General features: G+C 43.2%; 1 protein-coding gene across 1 annotated transcript in view; it reads left to right on the plus strand.

Moving 5' to 3' along the window:
• RNF17 (ring finger protein 17) overlaps nucleotides 1-18,897 on the plus strand; it is a 1,084,608-nt gene that overhangs the window by 1,051,715 nt on the left and 13,996 nt on the right. The window contains exon 36 of the mRNA XM_029603155.1: nucleotides 5,090-5,189. Within this exon, the coding sequence (XP_029459015.1) occupies nucleotides 5,090-5,188 (99 nt within the window). The 3' untranslated portion in view covers nucleotide 5,189. The remainder of the gene's footprint in view (nucleotides 1-5,089; nucleotides 5,190-18,897) is intronic.

Below are 18,897 nucleotides of genomic sequence, written 5' to 3' on the forward strand. Positions count from 1 at the left end.
CTACCATGCTAGATCTCTTTTGTCATCCCTTCCTGGGTCCTCTCCATCCAGCCTAGGTTGTCTCCCCCCTTCCCAGCAATTGTAAGGTAGAGGGACAAGGGAAAAGATGGGGCAGACCCCAAGTAATATTTTTATGCCCCAGGGCACACCAAAAAGTCTTCACTCTTCCCTTCCCCTTCAGCAATGCAGCCATACTCCCTTATGGGCTTTGTGGTGTTAAGGAAACTTGTGGAAGAGGCACGGCTGCCACAGGGCCTGCTAGAGCACACTGGGTCACAGAACTTATGCTGATTCTAAAGTCTTGCTATAGGACGTGCCTGCCCACCCCTTATCCTGCTTTGTAAACAAATGTGCCTCCATCTGTTCTCACAGGACAAGCAGGATGGTAGTCCTCCCGCGGTACACTGATGCCATCGGTCCCTACATCGTTTCTATCAGTGCCATCCATGTTTTTCATCCATGGCACAGATTTTTCCTTGGGTTTCATCAGTGCCATCATCACCCAGATGGATGCCGTTGACCCACACTTTTGTGTCGTCGGTACCATCCATGCCCGGGTCAATGCCATCATCGCCCAGGGCACTTCCATCGATGCCAGGGTCATTTCCATCGATACCATTGTCCATGGCATTGATGCTGGGTCGATGACATTGATGGCATCGATACCCAGGTCGATTCCATCGATGGCATCTATGCCCTGGTCGATTCCAAACACACCACATACACCGCATTCAAACAACCACCTCACCTTCCAACCACAATCGCACCCCCCCCCCCCAACCCCCACCCAAGAGCCCTAAAAACATTTAGGGAAAGAAAAAACCCTGAACAAGAGAGTTTAGTAGCAAGGCTACTCAGGAGTTACTCGCCCCGGGAGAGTTGGTATACCAAGTTTCAATATATCCTGCTGTAAGCAATTGAGTCTGGAAATCCAAGGTGAGAGAAGAGTAATAGCAAGCCCAGCAATCTGCATATCGCTTATCCCTAGGCTGAGGAGACTTGGGAAAATCCATGCGTCCAGCAAAATCCTTCTCTATGCTGGAGAATGCTCGGGCTGAGCAATATCACCACTGCCATCGACACTTTTCCACACAGTATTGGCAGTCCTTGGTGCTCCAGAAACACCGGAACGAGTTCCGAAGAATTCTGCACTGGCGTCACGAGACGTCGAGCCGCTGCGACGAGGGCCGGGTTCACGAGCTGTTAATTGGCTCCCCTGTTCCCAAGGCGTGCCCCACCAACATCGGTGCGGGATTGTGGCCCTCCACTAATTACGGTGGTAGCGCCAGCCACGCTCAGCCTGTCTCCTCTATACCTGCGCCACCATACCAGGCATCAGTTGAGACGGGCGTCTACTCCCTCTGACTCCTGAAATCCACGGAGCCAGCAATCTTCACCGGCTCGTCCTTCGGTGATCCACGTCGGATGGTAAGTACCCGCTTCTGCGGCATTCCCATTGAGATATGTTCTCTAATTCGGGCCACATGGTTCGAAAAGTTCTAGGTCATGTACCTTCCAAGAACCATATTAGTGTCACTTATCGCTATGTCAGCCACAATACCAAGAGAACCTCTCTATCATTTCTTTGGGATTGCATCAGGACATCCTCCCATTTTCAGCAATGGGGCTCTGTAATGATTAATATTCTGGCTTCTGGTTCCTAATTCAGAATCAAAGTTCCAGATGCATTCGCTGATCTGCTAAACACGAGATCCACCAACTACTACCTCAAGTGCAAGTACACCTCGAAGCCTGACGACAGGTCTCGATGTCTCCTTGTACAGCACACAGAAATGCGGGTAAGACTTTCCCGCTCACACTCCCGTGGGAGCTTACATGATATCCAGATTACATCAGCCCCTCCAGCTGGACACCACCTGGTCTCCCAACTCGTCGGATATCAGAGCGGCCACCCCACTTTGTACCAAGGTTCCCGGTACACTCCCCCAGAAGCTACAAAGCGCGGGGGAGGGGGGTTGGGGAGTTTTAATTACACTATTCTTTCTTTCAACAGAAAGTAGTTAGTCTCCGCCCATCTTGGACCTCAGAAATACCAACTTTCTTCAGAAGGCACAGGTAAAATGGTATCTCTAGTCACCATGCTTCCATATCGCACTTAGTACATTACCTCTAATCTGTCTCTGTGCTTCATGGTGAGTCAACAATATTACAATCCCAAGCTCTGCAGGTTGCACCAACTTCGGCAACTGGGGTATTTCATTGAATCACTATCGGCGACTGCTGTTTCTCTACGGAGTGCAACATCATTCACGCTTTTCCTTGCATGGACAGCTGCATAACCACAGTTACTCCACGCAAGGAGCTCTAACTTCTTCATTACTCACTATACATTTACTACATGGGATTACTGTCACTGCCATAAATCCCTTATACATTTCTGGACACCACAGTCATAGTGACCTTCCTGTCCAGCATATGTGCAGACATTCTAATAAATTCTTACATGTCCCTGCACGTATTTTCCATAACCTCAGTCCCTCAATTCTTCATTGTCGGGCCATGGGGTTTTTTCACTATGCACTTTCCTCATAGATCCAAAACTGCTATGGGTTAGATTCAGTGAATTTCCATTATCAGTAGGCCTAAGCTGTTCAACCGCTTTCGTCCCTCATCCATATTGCAGATCTAGAACCAAAACCTAGTCTGATTCTGCTCATGCTTGCATTTACTCAGGGTTATAAAGTTTGACCTAAAAGCTTCTCAACCCAATATGTGTCTATTCCACTCCAGGCACAGTTTCACATGTACTTCCTGGAGCTTGTAGCCATGAGTTATACCCTTATGCCTTCCAATACGGCCTCTGCAACAAATCTTTGTGCATACAGACAGACAGCATAGGGGCAATGTGCTTTCCAACACACAAGCACGCACAACCTCTTAGCTGCTCTGCAAGGAAGCTGCGCAGCTCTACCCTTGGCCCTTGCCAAGGGTAGAGTTGCATGGAAACCATGCAAGGTTTCCATCCTCTCGAATGGTCTCGGACTACATGTGTTGCGGGAAACATCTTCTAACGCTGAGGTCAACCGAACTTGCCCTCTGCGTCTGAATTGAACCATACGGTGCACAGATTCTACTCCCTACACATGTTTCCAATGCGTTCCCATAGACACCTTTCTTCCATCAAGGGCCTCTTAAATGTGTCTCTTCTGCTGCCTCTCATAGCCAGCACTCTTCTAATGTTGAACCGGGACGGGGTTTACTGTTCCTCAGCCCATGTCCTGGCCGAGACCAGTATGCTTCCCATACTTCTCAATCTATCACACCAGTAACCAATTGGTCTTCTCACAAGTCAGTCTCAAATCGTAGACTCACTGATGTTGTCAGGGTACTGGTAGCGTCACAAAACTTTCCACACATAAATCCTACCAATCAAAATGGCATGATTTACCACATGACGCATACAAAAGGGTATTACTCTTTTTCTTTTTCTACACCACTCTTTTCTCTTGCTCCCTCGGATTCTGCTCCCCAGACATCCTCCACACAGGTACACCTCTGTTCTAATTGGTATATCGTTTGGGAGTGGGATACCCGATTAACGGTAAACCCCTTCTGAGTCAGCTTACCATGGATTATCCACTGATCAAGCCGCCTCTATTTTCACTAGTCACGGAATGGAACCTAAACTTATCCTTATAAGTCTCATACGTTCTCCGTTCCAGCCTTTCCATTCCTCTAATTTCACGGTTTGACATGGGAAATTCTTTCTCTCATAAATGTCATTTCTGCCAACAGGGTCAGTGAGTTACACACCTTGTTACATACTCATCCGACCCTGCGTTCCTCCATGACCGAATGGTTTTACGTTTTCAACTTCATATCTTTCTTTAAGGTAGACGTTGCATCTCACCTTACTCAGAATATACTCTGCCCATTTATCCCAACACCTCTCTCACCAAAGCGAGAGGGTTTTTTCCACTTCTTGGACAGTGATAGTGCACTTGCCTTCTATCTAGATCGCACTACATTCCATAGGAATTCCACCTACCTCTTTCCTTCTGTGGCAAGAGTCAAACTGCGAGTTCCAGTGGGCAAACAGACCTATTCCTCCTAATTGACAGTCTGTATCTCTTTTCCTACCAACAAGTGGGCATTTCACTACAACACTGTGTGTAACCACATTCTGTTGCATCCGTCCCAGCCTTAATAGCTTCCCCTCGGCCACTGCTGCTTGTTCATATTTATCAGGCTGCAACCTGGAGTTCTCTCCATACCTTCGCAGCTCATTATTGCTTACATACGACTAGCCGGCATGCTCCATGTTTGGCCAGTCCGTCTACTCTTATTCTTTTCGATTTAACTACCCAACATCCTTCCACCAACCCGATAAGGGTTTCAGGATTCCCTCCGTTCCAAATTCCACCCCTGTCATTGCGCCTTTCACGCGTCTTGGGTACATTTGGTGCACTCTGGTGCATCCTCAGCTCGGTACTCACCCATATGTGAGGACTACCATCCTGCTTGTCCTTTGAGAAAGCAAGTGTTGCTTACCTGTAACAGGTGTTCTCACAGGACAACAGGATGTTAGTCCTCACGAAACCCACCCGCCACCCCGCAGAGTTGGGTCTGTATACGTTTTTACTTTTATTTTAGTTTCGCTTGCGCTTTTAGCTATAAGATGAGACTGAGGGAGACACCTGTGGCTCACAGGGATAATTGCAGGCTGAGCATGCTCAGTGCACTCAGTGTGCCAGTGTCCGTCAAAGCTTTGTAGAAACTTTGACAGAAATGCTTTCTGTACAGGGCTCCATCCTGTGATGTCACCCATATGTGAGGACACCTGTTACAGGTAAGCATACTTGCTTTCTACTGGGACCCCAGGAAATTGCTCTAGTTGCATTCCCTCTATACCCGTGCTGAATCCTGGCCTTGTTTACTGTATGCTATCTTTTGCTTGCTTTGTCATTATCTCAAAAATAAAAATTTCAAAGAACATAACAGCAAATTTTCAAATTTGATATTTCCTAAGTAGCACTCAGAATCAAGTTGGATTAGTTGTCAGCTTTCAAAAATTCTTTGACTTGTATGTTTAAAAAGGAAGTGATTAATTTCTAGTAATGTTTTTTAGACTCGTTCACCAGAGCCCACAATATTTTTATATGAAGATGAAAGATACCTGGTTCATTTGCCATTGATAGAAAAGGGATTAGCAGATTTGGATGACTGATGTAAGTATGCAGTTCATTTCCTTGCATCCATCCTATGTTTATTTTTGAAGTTATGTATTTCACACACGTCATTTATTTCTTCCTTTTGTTTTTCTCATTACTGCTTTTCTCCTTTTTTCTCTTTCCAAAATGAAAATAAATTATAAAATAAGGTAATATAAAATACTGAATAAAACTCTGCCAGGATTTTGATTTCAAATAGTACTGGTATTTGGGAAACAGTATTGTTTTACATCTTCATTTTTACAGACGCTCAGCATTTTATGTATGTACATTCACTGATTTCTTCCTGGCCAAGCAGGACGTAATCAGCCACATGGGTGGTGATAACAGAACTGAAATGGAACAACCTCTCTGAGCTAAAAAAACAAAAACTGAGAAGGTCTTTCTGAGCATGCACAAGTGTTTCCGAACAGTTTCCAGGAATCAAGTCTTCTCAGTCCTTTTCACTAACACCAAAATGAAAGAGCATGAATCTTGCTCTTATCAGCTGCTTATTGTTCAGAACACTGTATCATGTAAAATCTTTTTCTTTTCTCTGTTTTGTTTCTTTTTGGTTTTTTTATCAGAATCTCAACAAAAAAAAGCTTTTTAAGCTACTTTTTTAATTTATTTTTAAAAACTTGAGTTTGGTATGGCTTCCTCCTTTTTTGCCATGACTGATTAAAAAAAGAAATCAGGCTTTAAGAGGTGCCCTAAATGTTTTAAGATGTCTATTCCAGACTTTATGAATGCTGTCTTGAACCATTGTATGACAATCCAAAACTGTGCTACTTGTGGTTGCATGCTTCCTAAGGCCTTTGAGGTACAGTGCATTTAAACATAAAGATTATTTATCCTCAAATCACCATCCAAAAGAGGGAAGAACTACCTGAGGCACCAATACCTAAACAGAGGTCAGAGTCCTCTCAAGCTCAGTGCAGGGACTCCCCTAAATCTCAGTGCAGACATAAGAAAAGAATTCATAAGAACATAAATTGCCATGCTGGGTCAGACCAAGGGTCCATCAGGCCCAGCATCCTGTTTCCAACAGAGGCCAAACCAGGCCACAAGAACCTGGCAATTACCCCAACACTGAGAAGATCCCATGCTACTGATGCAATTAATAGCAGTGGCTATTCCCTAAGTAAACTTGATTAATAGCTGTTAATGGACTTCTCCTCCAAGAACTTATCCAAACCTTTTTGAACCCAGCTATACTAACTGCACTAACTATATACTCTGGCAAAAATTCCAGAGCTTTATTGTGCATTGAGTGAAAAAGAATTTTCTCAGATTAGTCTTAAATGTGCTACTTGCTAACTTCATGGAATGCCCCCTAGTCCCTTCTATTAATCGAAAGTGTAAATAACCGATTCACCTCTACTCGTTCAAGACCTTCATGATCTTAAAGAACTCTATCATATCCCCCTTCAGCCCTCTCTTCTCCAAGCTGAACAGCCCTAATCTCTTCAGCCTTTCCTCATAGGGGAGCTGTTCCATCCCCTTTATCATTTTGGTTGCCCTTCTCTGTACCTTCTCCATCACAACTATATCTTTTTTTGAGATGCGGCGACCAGAATTGTACACGGTATTCAAGGTGTGGTCTCACCATGGAGCGATATAGAGGCATTATGACATTTTCCATTTTATTAACCATTCCCTTCCTAATAATTCCTAACATTCTGTTTGCTTTTTTGACTGCTGCAGCACACTGAGCAATGATTTTAAAGTATTATCCACTATGATGCCTAGATCTTTTTCCTCGGTGGTAGCTCTGCAAAACTCTAAACAAAGAATCCCTCCTAACTTCCCTTTCGGACACCATTCTCCTTAACCTAGAAAAAAACAACCTTATCTGCTAGCGCTCCTAGATCTATCTGTGGCTTTTGTCACTGTGAACCACACAATTTTACTAGAGTGTCTGGCAGACATAGGCATCAAGGGTCTTGTGCACAGCTGGTTCAAATCGTTCCTCAACAACAAATTCTTCAAGGTCAAGATCAACAATAAAGAATCACACCCAATCAGATCCAACCTGGGAGTCCCCCAGGGATCATCCCTTTCACCCACCCTCTTCAACATCTATCTTCTCCCACTCTGCCAGTTACTCACAAACCTGAAACTAACTCTCTACCTCTACGCAGACGACGTCCAGATTCTTCTCCCGATCACAGACTCTCTTCAAAAAACTTAGTCTTACTGGAATAGTTGTCTTCAAGCAATCAACCTCCTTCTCGCCAGCCTAAACCTCGTCCTCAATACCAATAAAACGGAGATTCTCATCATATCGCTGGATGAAAACAACGTTCTTCTCAACTCTCCAAGCTTCTCCCAATTTGCCAAAACATCTATCAATCACTCACCATCTGTTAAAGATGAACAAGCTCTTAAAAAAGCCAGTGAACTTAAGCCAGTGAACTTAAGCCAGTGAACTTAAGCCAGTGAACTTAAGCCAGTGAACTTAAAAAAGAAGTAAACTTAAAAAAGAAGTGAAGTTAAAAAAGCCAGTGAACTTAAAAAAGCCAGTGAACCATCTGTTAAAGATGAACAAGCTCTTAAAAAAGCCAGTGAACTTGCCGACTTTTTCGACAACAAAATCACCGCACTCATAGCCCCGCTCAAAGGGCCTACGCCGCACACAAGCCACGCAAGCAACCACAGCCCGCAATCAGCTACAGCAACCGCTCGTCAAACCAACACATACACAGCAGCGCTCGAAACTCTTGAACCCACGTCCACCCTAGAAATAGCGAACATCCTTAGGAAGATAAAACCGTCCTCTCACCCCTTAGACCATATACCATCAAACCTGCTGAGTTCAATCCCTGACATCATTGCCAAGCCAGTTGCAGATATCATTAACTGCTCCCTCGCCCAAGGCCAAGTTCCGGACCAACTCAAGTTAGCATTGCTCAAACCTCTCCTCAAAAAACCCCAACCTTCCCACCACAGACCCGGCTAACTACAGACCTATAGCTAACCTCCCATGCTAGCTAAAATCATGGAGAAAATTGTCAACAGACAACTTTCTGAATTCCTTGACGACAACAATATCCTCACCACTAACCAATATGGATTCCGGAAGAAAAAGAGCACCGAATCCTTATTATCCACACTAACGGACACCATTATCTTCAATCTCGAAAAAGGCCAACCTTGTCTCCTCGCGCTTCTGGATCTTTCCTCAGCGTTCGACACCGTGAACCACTCTAGCCTACTACAACGTCTTACAGACATCGGCATCACAGGAACAGCTTTCAATTGGTTTAAGTCCTTCCTAGAGAACAGAACATACAAAGTTAAGATAAACAACAAGGAATCTCACCCCATCCAAGCCAAGATGGGGGTACCACAAGGATCATCACTCTCCCCCACCCTCTTCAACATTTACCTTCTCCCACTCTGTCATCTACTTACTAACCTCAAGCTCACCCATTTCTTATACGCGGATGATATACAAATTCTCATCCCTATCACGGAGACCATACACAAAACCATGGACTACTGGAAAAAATGCCTCTCATCCGTCAACGATCTTCTAACCAGCCTCAACCTGGTTCTAAACACCAACAAAACGGAAATACTCATAATAGCACCGGATCAACCTGCCCCGCCAACATCCAGCAACTCTCCAGACACCTCAGGATATGCCACCGCACCTCAAGTCAGAGATCTGGGAGTACTACTAGACAACAGACTCAGCCTCAATAAATTCATAAATAACACTACAAAAGAATGCTTCTTTAAATTACAAGTGCTAAAGAAACTAAAGCCTCTTCTACTCTATAGGGATTTCCGCACAGTACTCCAAGCCATCATTCTCCCTAAACTAGATTACTGCAATTCACTCCTGCAGGGCCTTCCCGCATACACCACCAAACCACTCCAGATGGTACTGAATGCCACTGCAAGGATACTTACAAACGCCAAAAAAAGGGACCATATCACCCCGATCCTCCAGCATCTCCATTGGCTGCCCATCAAATATAGGATTCAGTTCAAAACCTGCATGGTGATTCATAAGGCCCTACATAACATCTCTCCACTCAACTTAACCTTCCAGCTTCAACTACACTCCTCTAAAAAACCAACCAGAAGGGCATACCAGAACAGAATGATCACCCAACCTGCAAAATCTACCCTGAGGAAACGTGCTCTATCTACAGCGGGCCCGTCTCTCTGGAACTCCCTACCACCGGACCTCCGCATTGAGCCGTGCCATACTACTTTTAAAGTGAAACTCAAGACTTGGCTCTTCCGTCAAGCTTTCCCAGAGAGCTAAAAGCAAGAAGAACAACAACCATCCTTGCCTTACAGCAATAATCTAATGTTTATATTACTTCATTTATATGTTTCCAAGTTGTGTTCTAAGTTGATCTTAGTTGTTTTTCCCAATAGATTGTACTTTATTATATATTATCCGTTCATATTTCGATATGTTCCATGTAAACCGCCTCCCCGGCGATAGTTATTTCGTTAAATGTGAACCGGAGTGATATGTATTGTATACAGGAACTTCCGGTTATATAAAACCAAAATAAATAAATAAATAAATTTAGGGGTTCTGCTTGACAACCAACTAAACCTAAAAAAATTTGTACTAAATAGAACAAAAGACTGCTTTTTCAAATTGCAAGTTCTTAAAAAACTGAAACCTCTCCTTCACTTCCGAGACTTCCATCTGGTGCTACAATCCATCATCATATTTCAGGATTTCTCCCCACGAGTATCGATACAGCGGAAAGCCTTTAATGAAGTGTGCTCAGAGCTCGCTAACAAACAAATTCGTTTTGCTCTGATGTTCCCTGCCCGACTCCGGATTTCCCATCAAGGGCAAGTGAAAATCTTTGAAGCGGCGGGGGAAGCTCGAACATATGTGCGAGGCCTTTCAGGCCCGACACAAGCTGAGACAACGTGACTGGGTCCTGGGTAAACACACCATCCGCATAGGAGTTTGTGCCTGCAAGACATAGCAGGTCTTGTCCTTGTGTTTTTTTTTTTTTTCTTCTTCTTTTTTTCATCTCTTTTGGGCACAAGCATCTAGTGTGTTGTTTATATGAGTACAGATTTCATCTGCTACTTGATCTTGTCTGTATAATGTGGGCCAGATGACATGTTTTTTTCTTGTTAATGCATTGGGTACTGTTTAGACCAGTTTATCGTTTGGGGTGATTTGCAAATTTGCGGGGGGGGGGGGCCAGCCGAGCACATGAGTTCTACCCACGTGCTCTCTATCCCAGCTGGGATTCTTTTTCCTTTCGCAATGGGGGGGGGATGATTGTAGGTGTAAGATGTACCCGCACAGGAGCGGAGGTCTTTTCACCTGCAGGTTACTTGGGTGGGAGGGAGGGACGGGGATACCAGTAGAGATTCTCTGTTATGCTGGATTAAATACATGGTTTACTCAATTGGTGGTTGTGGGGACATCGTTGGCAATACATTCTTATCTCTCCACACGAACGTCTGAAATCTCTAGTGGTGATTAAATTGCTACGACAAATAATATGGCTTTCAACATAATAACATGGAATGTAGTGGGATTGGGTACTCCATCAAACGGGAAAAAGTTTTTGCTCGCTTATCCAAATTGGGCTCCAAAATTATCTTTTTACAGGAAATGCATATGCTTCCTACTGAAGTTCTTAAGCTAAAAAAGAAATGGGTATCTCAGATTTATTATGCTACAGGAACCTCAAAAAGTCGGGGGGTAGCCATAATGATTCACCAATCTCTTTCCTTCACATTGATTGAGACGGTGGCGGACCCTCAGGGCCGCTATGTGCTGGTTAAAGGGAGTTTAATGGGCATGCCTCTACTTCTAGCCTCCATCTACGCTCCTAATGCGTACGATCATACTTTTTACACTACTCTCCTTTCTCACCTAAGCAAAATGGGGGATTGTCCTATAATTCTAGGGGGGGACTTCAATTTTGTTATGGACCCTGAGCTGGATAAGTTCCCGATGAGAGGAGGTCACAAAGCTAGTGACCGGAAAGGACCGGGCTTCTTGTGTAAACATCTCTCACGGGTAGACCTTTGGCGGGTCCTGAATCCAGGTATGCGTGATTACACGCATATTGCTAAAGCCCACCCAGTAAAGTCACGCATAGACTATTTATTCATTTCCGAGACACTTTTTTCAAAATTCACTAAATCTGCAATTGAGGCTTTAATAATATCTGATCACTGCCCTGTAACAGGCACCCTCTCTATGGGAGGAGGTGTTCCTTCAGGCCAATGGCGACTCCCAGTGTTGCTTGCTAGTGACCCTGCTTTTCCTCTGTTTCTAAAACGCAAATGGGAGGAGTATATGGCATCCAATGGTCAACATATAGATCACCCGATTCTCTTATGGGAAGCCGCGAAAAGTGTCCTACGTGGCGATATCATTAGTTATGTAAGTTACAAAAAGAAAAAACTAGATGGGGAAATTATCGCTATGGAAAAAAGATTGAGAGCCCTTAAACGTAAACTCCACTCACCAGAGGATGCCCGGGTGGTAACAGAGTTTAGGGAGACTCAAACTGCTCTTAATGATTTGCTGCACACTAGGGCGGCGCACACCCTTAGACATAGACAATATACCTTTTTTCAATATGGAAATAAAGCAGGGAAGCTTTTGGCAAGACTAGTGAAAGCACAGGAAACCTCCAAATTTATTGCAAATCTTAGTACCCCTCAGGGTGATAAATCTGTCTCTAAAGATATAGCGGAAATATTCTCAGAGTATTATCGGAAACTATATTCAGCGGAACCTGTCAATGAGGGCGATATAAGTGCTTTTTTGAATGATCTTTCGCTGCCTTGTCTGACAGACTCCCAACTCCAGCGGTTACAACGTGGCATAGAGGTCGATGAAGTTCTTGAAGCTATAGGAGAACTTCCAAATCATAAAGCGCCCGGTCCTGATGGTATGAATTCTATATTTTATAAAGCATTGAAGGATGAGATTGGCCAAATACTACCCCTGGTTTATGAAGCCATGGCAGACCAGCAAAAGATGCCCCCCACCTTGCGCTCTGCCACTATAGTAGTTCTGCCAAAAGCCGGCAGAAACCCTCTACAACCTTCCTCTTATAGACCGATCTCTTTATTAAATCTGGACATTAAAATCTACGCCAAAATTTTGGCCAATCGACTGAAGGCCTTAATGCCCCGTTTGGTCTCCCCTGATCAGGTTGGGTTCGTAACAGGGAGGCGATCTACCGTGAATATCCACAAAGTATTGGCCGCGCTAGAGGTCAATGCTAGATCCAACATTCCTGACCCATTGCTGGTAACATGTGACGCGGAAAAAGCGTTTGACAGGGTGGCCTGGCCCTTTTTAAAACAAGTCCTCACCAAAATGGGCTTTACTGGAAGAATTTATGAGTATATTAATGTTCTCTACTCCAACCCCACGGCGCGGATTTTGGTGAATGGGGAGCTCTCTGACGAGTTCAACCTACAAAGGGGGACTCGTCAAGGGTGCCCTCTCTCCCCTCTTCTGTTCATCCTCACAGTAGAACCCCTAATTCATAAGTTAAAGGCTACCCCGTCAATAACTGGTATACCGGTGGGCAAGCAGTCTTATCTCACGTTATTATTTGCTGACGACATTTTACTATTACTGTCCCAGGCTAGGAATGCGCTCCCGGCGGCTTTAGACATTTTTTACAAATATCAACTGTTGTCTGGGTTTAAATTGAATTTAGATAAAACAGAAGCGTTGGACCTCTTGGGCTCTTTGCAGTGTAGCTGGCAGGACTTTCCCGTGAAGTGGGCCTCTTCTACCATCAAATACTTGGGAATTACTATTCACTCAGACCCTCAAAAATGGTATGTACTTAACATCCCTCCTACGATCCAAAAAATGATAAGTTGAAAGGATGGAAAGCTCTACTGCTGTCTCTCCAGGGACGTATTGCGGTACTCAAAATGGTAGTGGCGCCTCAATTGATCTACAAACTTTTAATGTTACCATTTTTCCTTCGAGTGAGAGATCGCCGGCTTTTGCAAACAGAAATACGGCGGTTCTTATGGAGGGATAAAAAGCCACGCTTGGCCTACTCTACTCTTATGGCCCCCAAGTCTGCAGGGGGCTATGGTCTCTCGAACTTCTCTCTATACGCTATAGCGGCCAATATGAGATTTTTGGGGGACTGGATTTGTGGTACGTCTGAATACACAGATTTTGAATTAATTAAAGCACTGTGTTCTCCAATGGACCCGGTAATCGTGCTGCATGCTTCAATCCCAACTTTCCAGCAATTACCGGTCCACTTTAGCTTGGTCAAAACGATTAGAAAAGTATGGAGAATTCTTCGTAGTAGACTGGACTTATCACCACATGTCTCCCCGCAATTACCTCTGTGGGGAACCTCTGTGGAGTCTGAGTGTGCTTCCCAAACACCATAACTTTGGGATAGCATCCAATTGGCCTCTGGGTGCTCTTTTAGACCCCAATACAGGACAGATCTACTTGTTTGTTCAATGTCAGACTATGCTGGGATTTTGTTCTCATCACTTTCTTCTCTACGGCTACCTAAGAGCTGTTGTGGCTAAACTTTTAGCTGGGGTTGAAGAGAGATTGGAAAATGTCAATTACTCTGCATTGATTACATGTTTTCAAAATCGTAAAGGTTCTTTATCTTGTATGTATGCTTTTGTTAATGTGATCCAACCATATAATATTTACGACACTCTGCTCTCAGCATGGTCTAATGATTGTCACGAAGATCTAGAGCACCATATGCTTAAAAACTCATATGTGTCTATTAACCTCACAACAAATAATGTGGGCCTCCGAGAAATGCAACAGAGGATTTTTCATCGGATTGTTTACTCTCCTGCCAGAGCTTTTCAGATGGGCATTGTTAACTCGGCGGCATGCATTCGGTGCAAGGATCCTTCAGCCACCCTTATCCATTGCTTATGGTCATGCCCGCATAGCCAATCTTTTTGGGACTCAATTAAGAGATTTCTCTCAGGCTTGTTCAACACCGAAGTCCAGAGGTCATGCTCTTTTTGCATTCTTAATAATGACGTGGGAGACCACAGTCTTAATATAGAGAACTCTGGATTCATAGCGAAGGCTTGCCTAATTGCCAAGAAGTGCCTATTATTGAAATGGTTAGAGCCTGATGCACCATCGTGGGAATTATGGTCATCTAAATTGACTGAATTATATCAAATGGAATATGGCTCACTGTACAAGGGTTTTACACCCAGGAAACAACGAGTATTTAAGGAAATCTGGGCCAGTTATTACGAGACTCTATCCCCAACTGTTCAAAAGGCTGCACCATTGACAATCACGTGACACTGAGGGGCATGGTTATACCGCCCAAAATAAATGGGGAGCGTTAGTGGACAAAGAAATTGCTTTTCCAGTACTGTTCCAGAATGGAGAATACATGGACCTCTTTTAAGTCATATTGCTTCTTTACAATAGTAGACTGTGTTGTGGTGACATTAAGCGACTGATTATGCGCTAAGAAGTTGGAATGTATAATTGCGAGTTGAATCTCTACTGGGGGGGCAATGGGGGGGGACGTGGTGAATTTGGAAAAGCTCTCACTGGGGAGATATTACTGATGGTTTATATTGTTCATTGTTCTGCTGACATTGTTATGTGTCCTCCAATAAAAATATATTGAAAAAATAAATAAATAAATAGTTTCTCATCTGCTGCTGGACCTGCAGCTGCTCAGTTTTTTTCTGTTGCAAGAAAATGTTCCTCAGATTTGTAAACCAGTTCTTGCCAAAGAACGTTTTTGGGTCAGATGATGCTTTTAGCTAAACTGCCCCTCTATTTTTTTTCTCAGTAGCTTCCTATTAGGGATTTTGTTTGAAGCTTATTTCTTTCTTCCATTGCTGAGACAGTGGTTCTTCTCCATGAAACCCATGTTTGATGTCAGAGATTCGATTGGGAAATATTTTTCTGCTCAGTACATCTTTCTTGTAAGGATCTTTATTTTTATTTAATTTATTTTGAAAAATGTATATTTTGTCTGTCAACATCAATTGTCTTAAACTGAAAATGTTTTGAATACATATGTAATAGATTCACATTCAAAACATGCTTATGAAACACAATATACAATCAAATAAATTAGAACAAATGGAAATAGATCATAAAACATACAAAAAGCAGTTTGTCAGACTATTGAGTACAAGTCACAAAATTTTTTAGTTTTGTGCAAAAATGTCTCCTAGAGTGGTTCCAGCCTAGCAGAAGAGGCTCCACACCTGTCTGTTCAGCATAAGTACATTCGACCTAAAACTGGTCTCAAAGCCTCAGGAGTAGAGGAGTAGCCTAGTGGTTAGATCAGTGGGCTTCGAACCAGAGTTCAAATCCCATTGCCACTTCTTGTGACCTTGGGCAAGTCACTTCACCCTCCATTGCTTCAGGTACAAGTATATTGTGAGTCCTCTGGGGACAGGGAAATACCTGCAGTACTTGAATGCAATCCACTTTGAAGGGCCAAAAAGCAGAAAATAAAATATACATATATAATAACATACATATAAGGGGCCCAGGAGCTGACTAAGGTTGTGCTCGTGGTCAGACCTTGTGAAAATAGTCCCAGGAGATGGGCCAAATCCCTCGAGTCACCATAAGGACTTGAAAGACTCAACTCATGAGTCAAATCAGTTAATCAAGAGCCTTTAGCAGAGTCTTTAATGCATCACCACTCATCAACACACAGCTCCATGGGTTTGGACATGCTTGAAATTATACAAACTTCAAAGTGATTATGTCTGGAGATATTTCCCTTTTCCTCCCCAGCTTTCCAATTTGAGGCTCTCCTCCTTATTCACCGGCCTTCCAGTCTGAGGCCAAGCTGTGCCAGTCTCCCAGGAATCATCCACCAGGCTTTAAGCAGTTCCTCTGCATGATTTTAAACAATGTGCTATCTCTTACCAGGTAAACCATAATCTTTAGCGATGATTTATGCGGAAATGGATAGTGATCTCAGAGACATATATAGTTGCTTTTCAAACATGTTGATGCTTCAGCACACATGGGTGCAACAAGCAATCTGTCTCCACTTGATATCAATAGATAGGCAGTCATTTGCACTGGTGTTGACCTTGTGGAGAGTGCTGTCAGCCTTCTTGGAGTAAGCAAATACATTCTTCATAATGTCTACCTCAGTCCCAATAAGGATTTAAATTAAAACTGTCAGCGTCCCCTGCTGTACCTGAGCTGGTTTGTTATTGTTTTAAATTGCTAGAGGCATCAAAGACTGAGAATCTGTAGACATTGAGCCTGACTCATATAAGAGTCATTCTGAAAGGATTATTTTGCTGACCTCCCTTCAGAGCCATCCTAGTGACCGACAGGAAATTCAACTGCTAGTAGACATTTCCTTTCCCAGTTTTGATCAGAGGATGGCAAAAGCAGTCTCATTTGATTTGGAAGTATCAGGAGAGTCCAGAGTGCCTTTACTCATACTATTAAAGTACCTGGCTGAACCTAATAAGTCGATGGCAGTGCCTTTTACAGGATGCCCCTTAATATGTGGGAACAGCCACATTCCAAGCTGCTTTGTCCATAGAAAAGATGACACAAACTATTTTGTCCATGCACCAGAGTGTAGTCAAACATCTTTCCCACCAGATTATAAGCATAAGACTTTAGTCTTGGGGGGGCGGAATTTGTCATTCATGAGAATGGAAAACAAAGTCTCACAGTCGAGACTGACCCTGTAACTCTCTCATGGGAAAGTTTCTAATAAATAAACAAGCTTTTGATATCTAAATTATCTGGTAGCAGGCCCACATACGGTATCTTGCTATTGACCTTTGTCCTGTTTTATTTATTTATTTAAAGTTTCTTTTAGACTGACATTCGTTGGGTATATCACATCAGTTTACAGGGAACATAAAAGCAGCATATAGGCTTTACAGTGAACTGATTTCAAACATATTAATAGCATTAAGGCAATTGAATAAATAAAGTGAAATGGACTATAAGTAATAAAGTAATATAAGTTTATGTATAACGTAAGATAATATGAAAAGTCAGCTATTTGCAAGGTGTTAAGTAGAAGGTGCATAGAAGTAAAGACAAGGTGGAAGTGGGGTGGTATTGTTGCAGGGGTGGCAAGTAAATGAGCATGTATCATGTATAAGCCTGTTTGAATAGCCAGGTTTTCAGTTTTTGTTTGTTTTTTTGAGCAGCGCTCTAGGTGCAGGTCAGTGGGCATAGTATTCCAGATTGCAGGCCCTGAAATGGATAGGGCACTTTCTTTCGTGGAGGTATGAAGTGTAAGTTTAGGAGAGGGAGTGTGTAGGGTTGCCAAATAGTGGGATCTGGTGGATCTATTGGGGGTGTGGAAATGTAGTGAGTCATTAAGCCAGTGCATATTTTGATTGTGTAAGGTTTTGTGTATTATGGTGAGGGTCTTATAGCGGATTCAGGATGAGATTGGGAGCCAGTGTAGTTCTTTGAGAATTGGGGTGATATGTTCGTTTTTGTGGGTGTTATTCAGAGTAGTTTTTGTGGGTGTTATTCAGAGTAGTTAAATCACAAGCAGACTGTGATACATTACAGGAGGACCTTGCAAGACTGGAAGATTGGGCATCCAAATGGCAGATGAAATTTAATGTGGACAAGTGCAAGGTGTTGCATATAGGGAAAAATAACCCTAGCTGTAGTTACACGATGTTAGGTTCCATATTAGGAGCTACCACCCAAGAAAGAGATCTAGGCGTCATAGTAGATAATACATTGAAATTGTCAGCTCAGTGTGCTGCAGCAGTCAAAAAAGCAAATAAAATGTTAGGAATTATTAGGAAGGGAATGGTTAATAAAACGGAAAATGTCATAATGCCTCTATATCGCTCCATGGTGAGACCACACCTTGAATACTGTGTACAATTCTGGTCGCCGTATCTCAAAAAAGATATAGTTGCAATGGAGAAGGTACAGAGAAGGGCAACCAAAATGATAAAGGGGATGGAAACAGCTCCCCTATGAGGAAAGGCTGAAGAGGTTAGGGCTGTTCAGCTTGGAGAAGAGACGGCTGAGGGGGGATATCATAGAGGTCTTTAAGATCATGAGAGGTCTTGAACGAGTAGATGTGACTCGGTTATTTACACTTTTGAATAATAGAAGGACTAGGGGGCATTCCATGAAGTTAGCAAGTAGCACATTTAAGACTAATCGGAGAAAATTCTTTTTCACTCAACGCACAATAAATCTCTGGAATTTGTTGCCAGAGGATGTGGTTAGTGCAGTTAGTGTAGCTGGGTTCAAAAAAGGTTTGGATAAGTTCTTGGAAGAGAAGTCCATTAACTGCTATTAATCAAGTTTACTTAGGGAATAGTCACTGCTATTAATTGCATCAGTAGCATGGGATCTTCTAGGTGTTTGGGTAATTGCCAGGTTCTTGTGGCCTGGTTTTGCCTCTGTTGGAAACAGGATGCTGGGCTTGATGGACCCTTGGTCTGACCCAGCATGGCAATTTCTTATGTTCTTATGTTCTTATGTGTTAGTGAGAATACAGGCAGCGGCATTCTGCAGCATTTGGAGGGGTGAGATGGCATTTTTGGGAAGGCCTAGAAGGAGGGTGTTGTAGTAATCGATTTTCGAGAAAATAATGGCCTGGAGTACTGTGCGGAAGTCATTGTAGTGTAGGAGGGGTCTAAGTTTTTGTAGAGTGTGAAGTTTGAAGTCGCATTCTTTCATTATGGAGTTGATAAATTCTTTTAGATTAAGAGGTCTCGTACGTGTTGT

Source organism: Rhinatrema bivittatum, chromosome 5 (genome assembly GCF_901001135.1).
Source record: "Rhinatrema bivittatum chromosome 5, aRhiBiv1.1, whole genome shotgun sequence".
Taxonomy (NCBI): Eukaryota; Metazoa; Chordata; class Amphibia; order Gymnophiona; family Rhinatrematidae; genus Rhinatrema; species Rhinatrema bivittatum.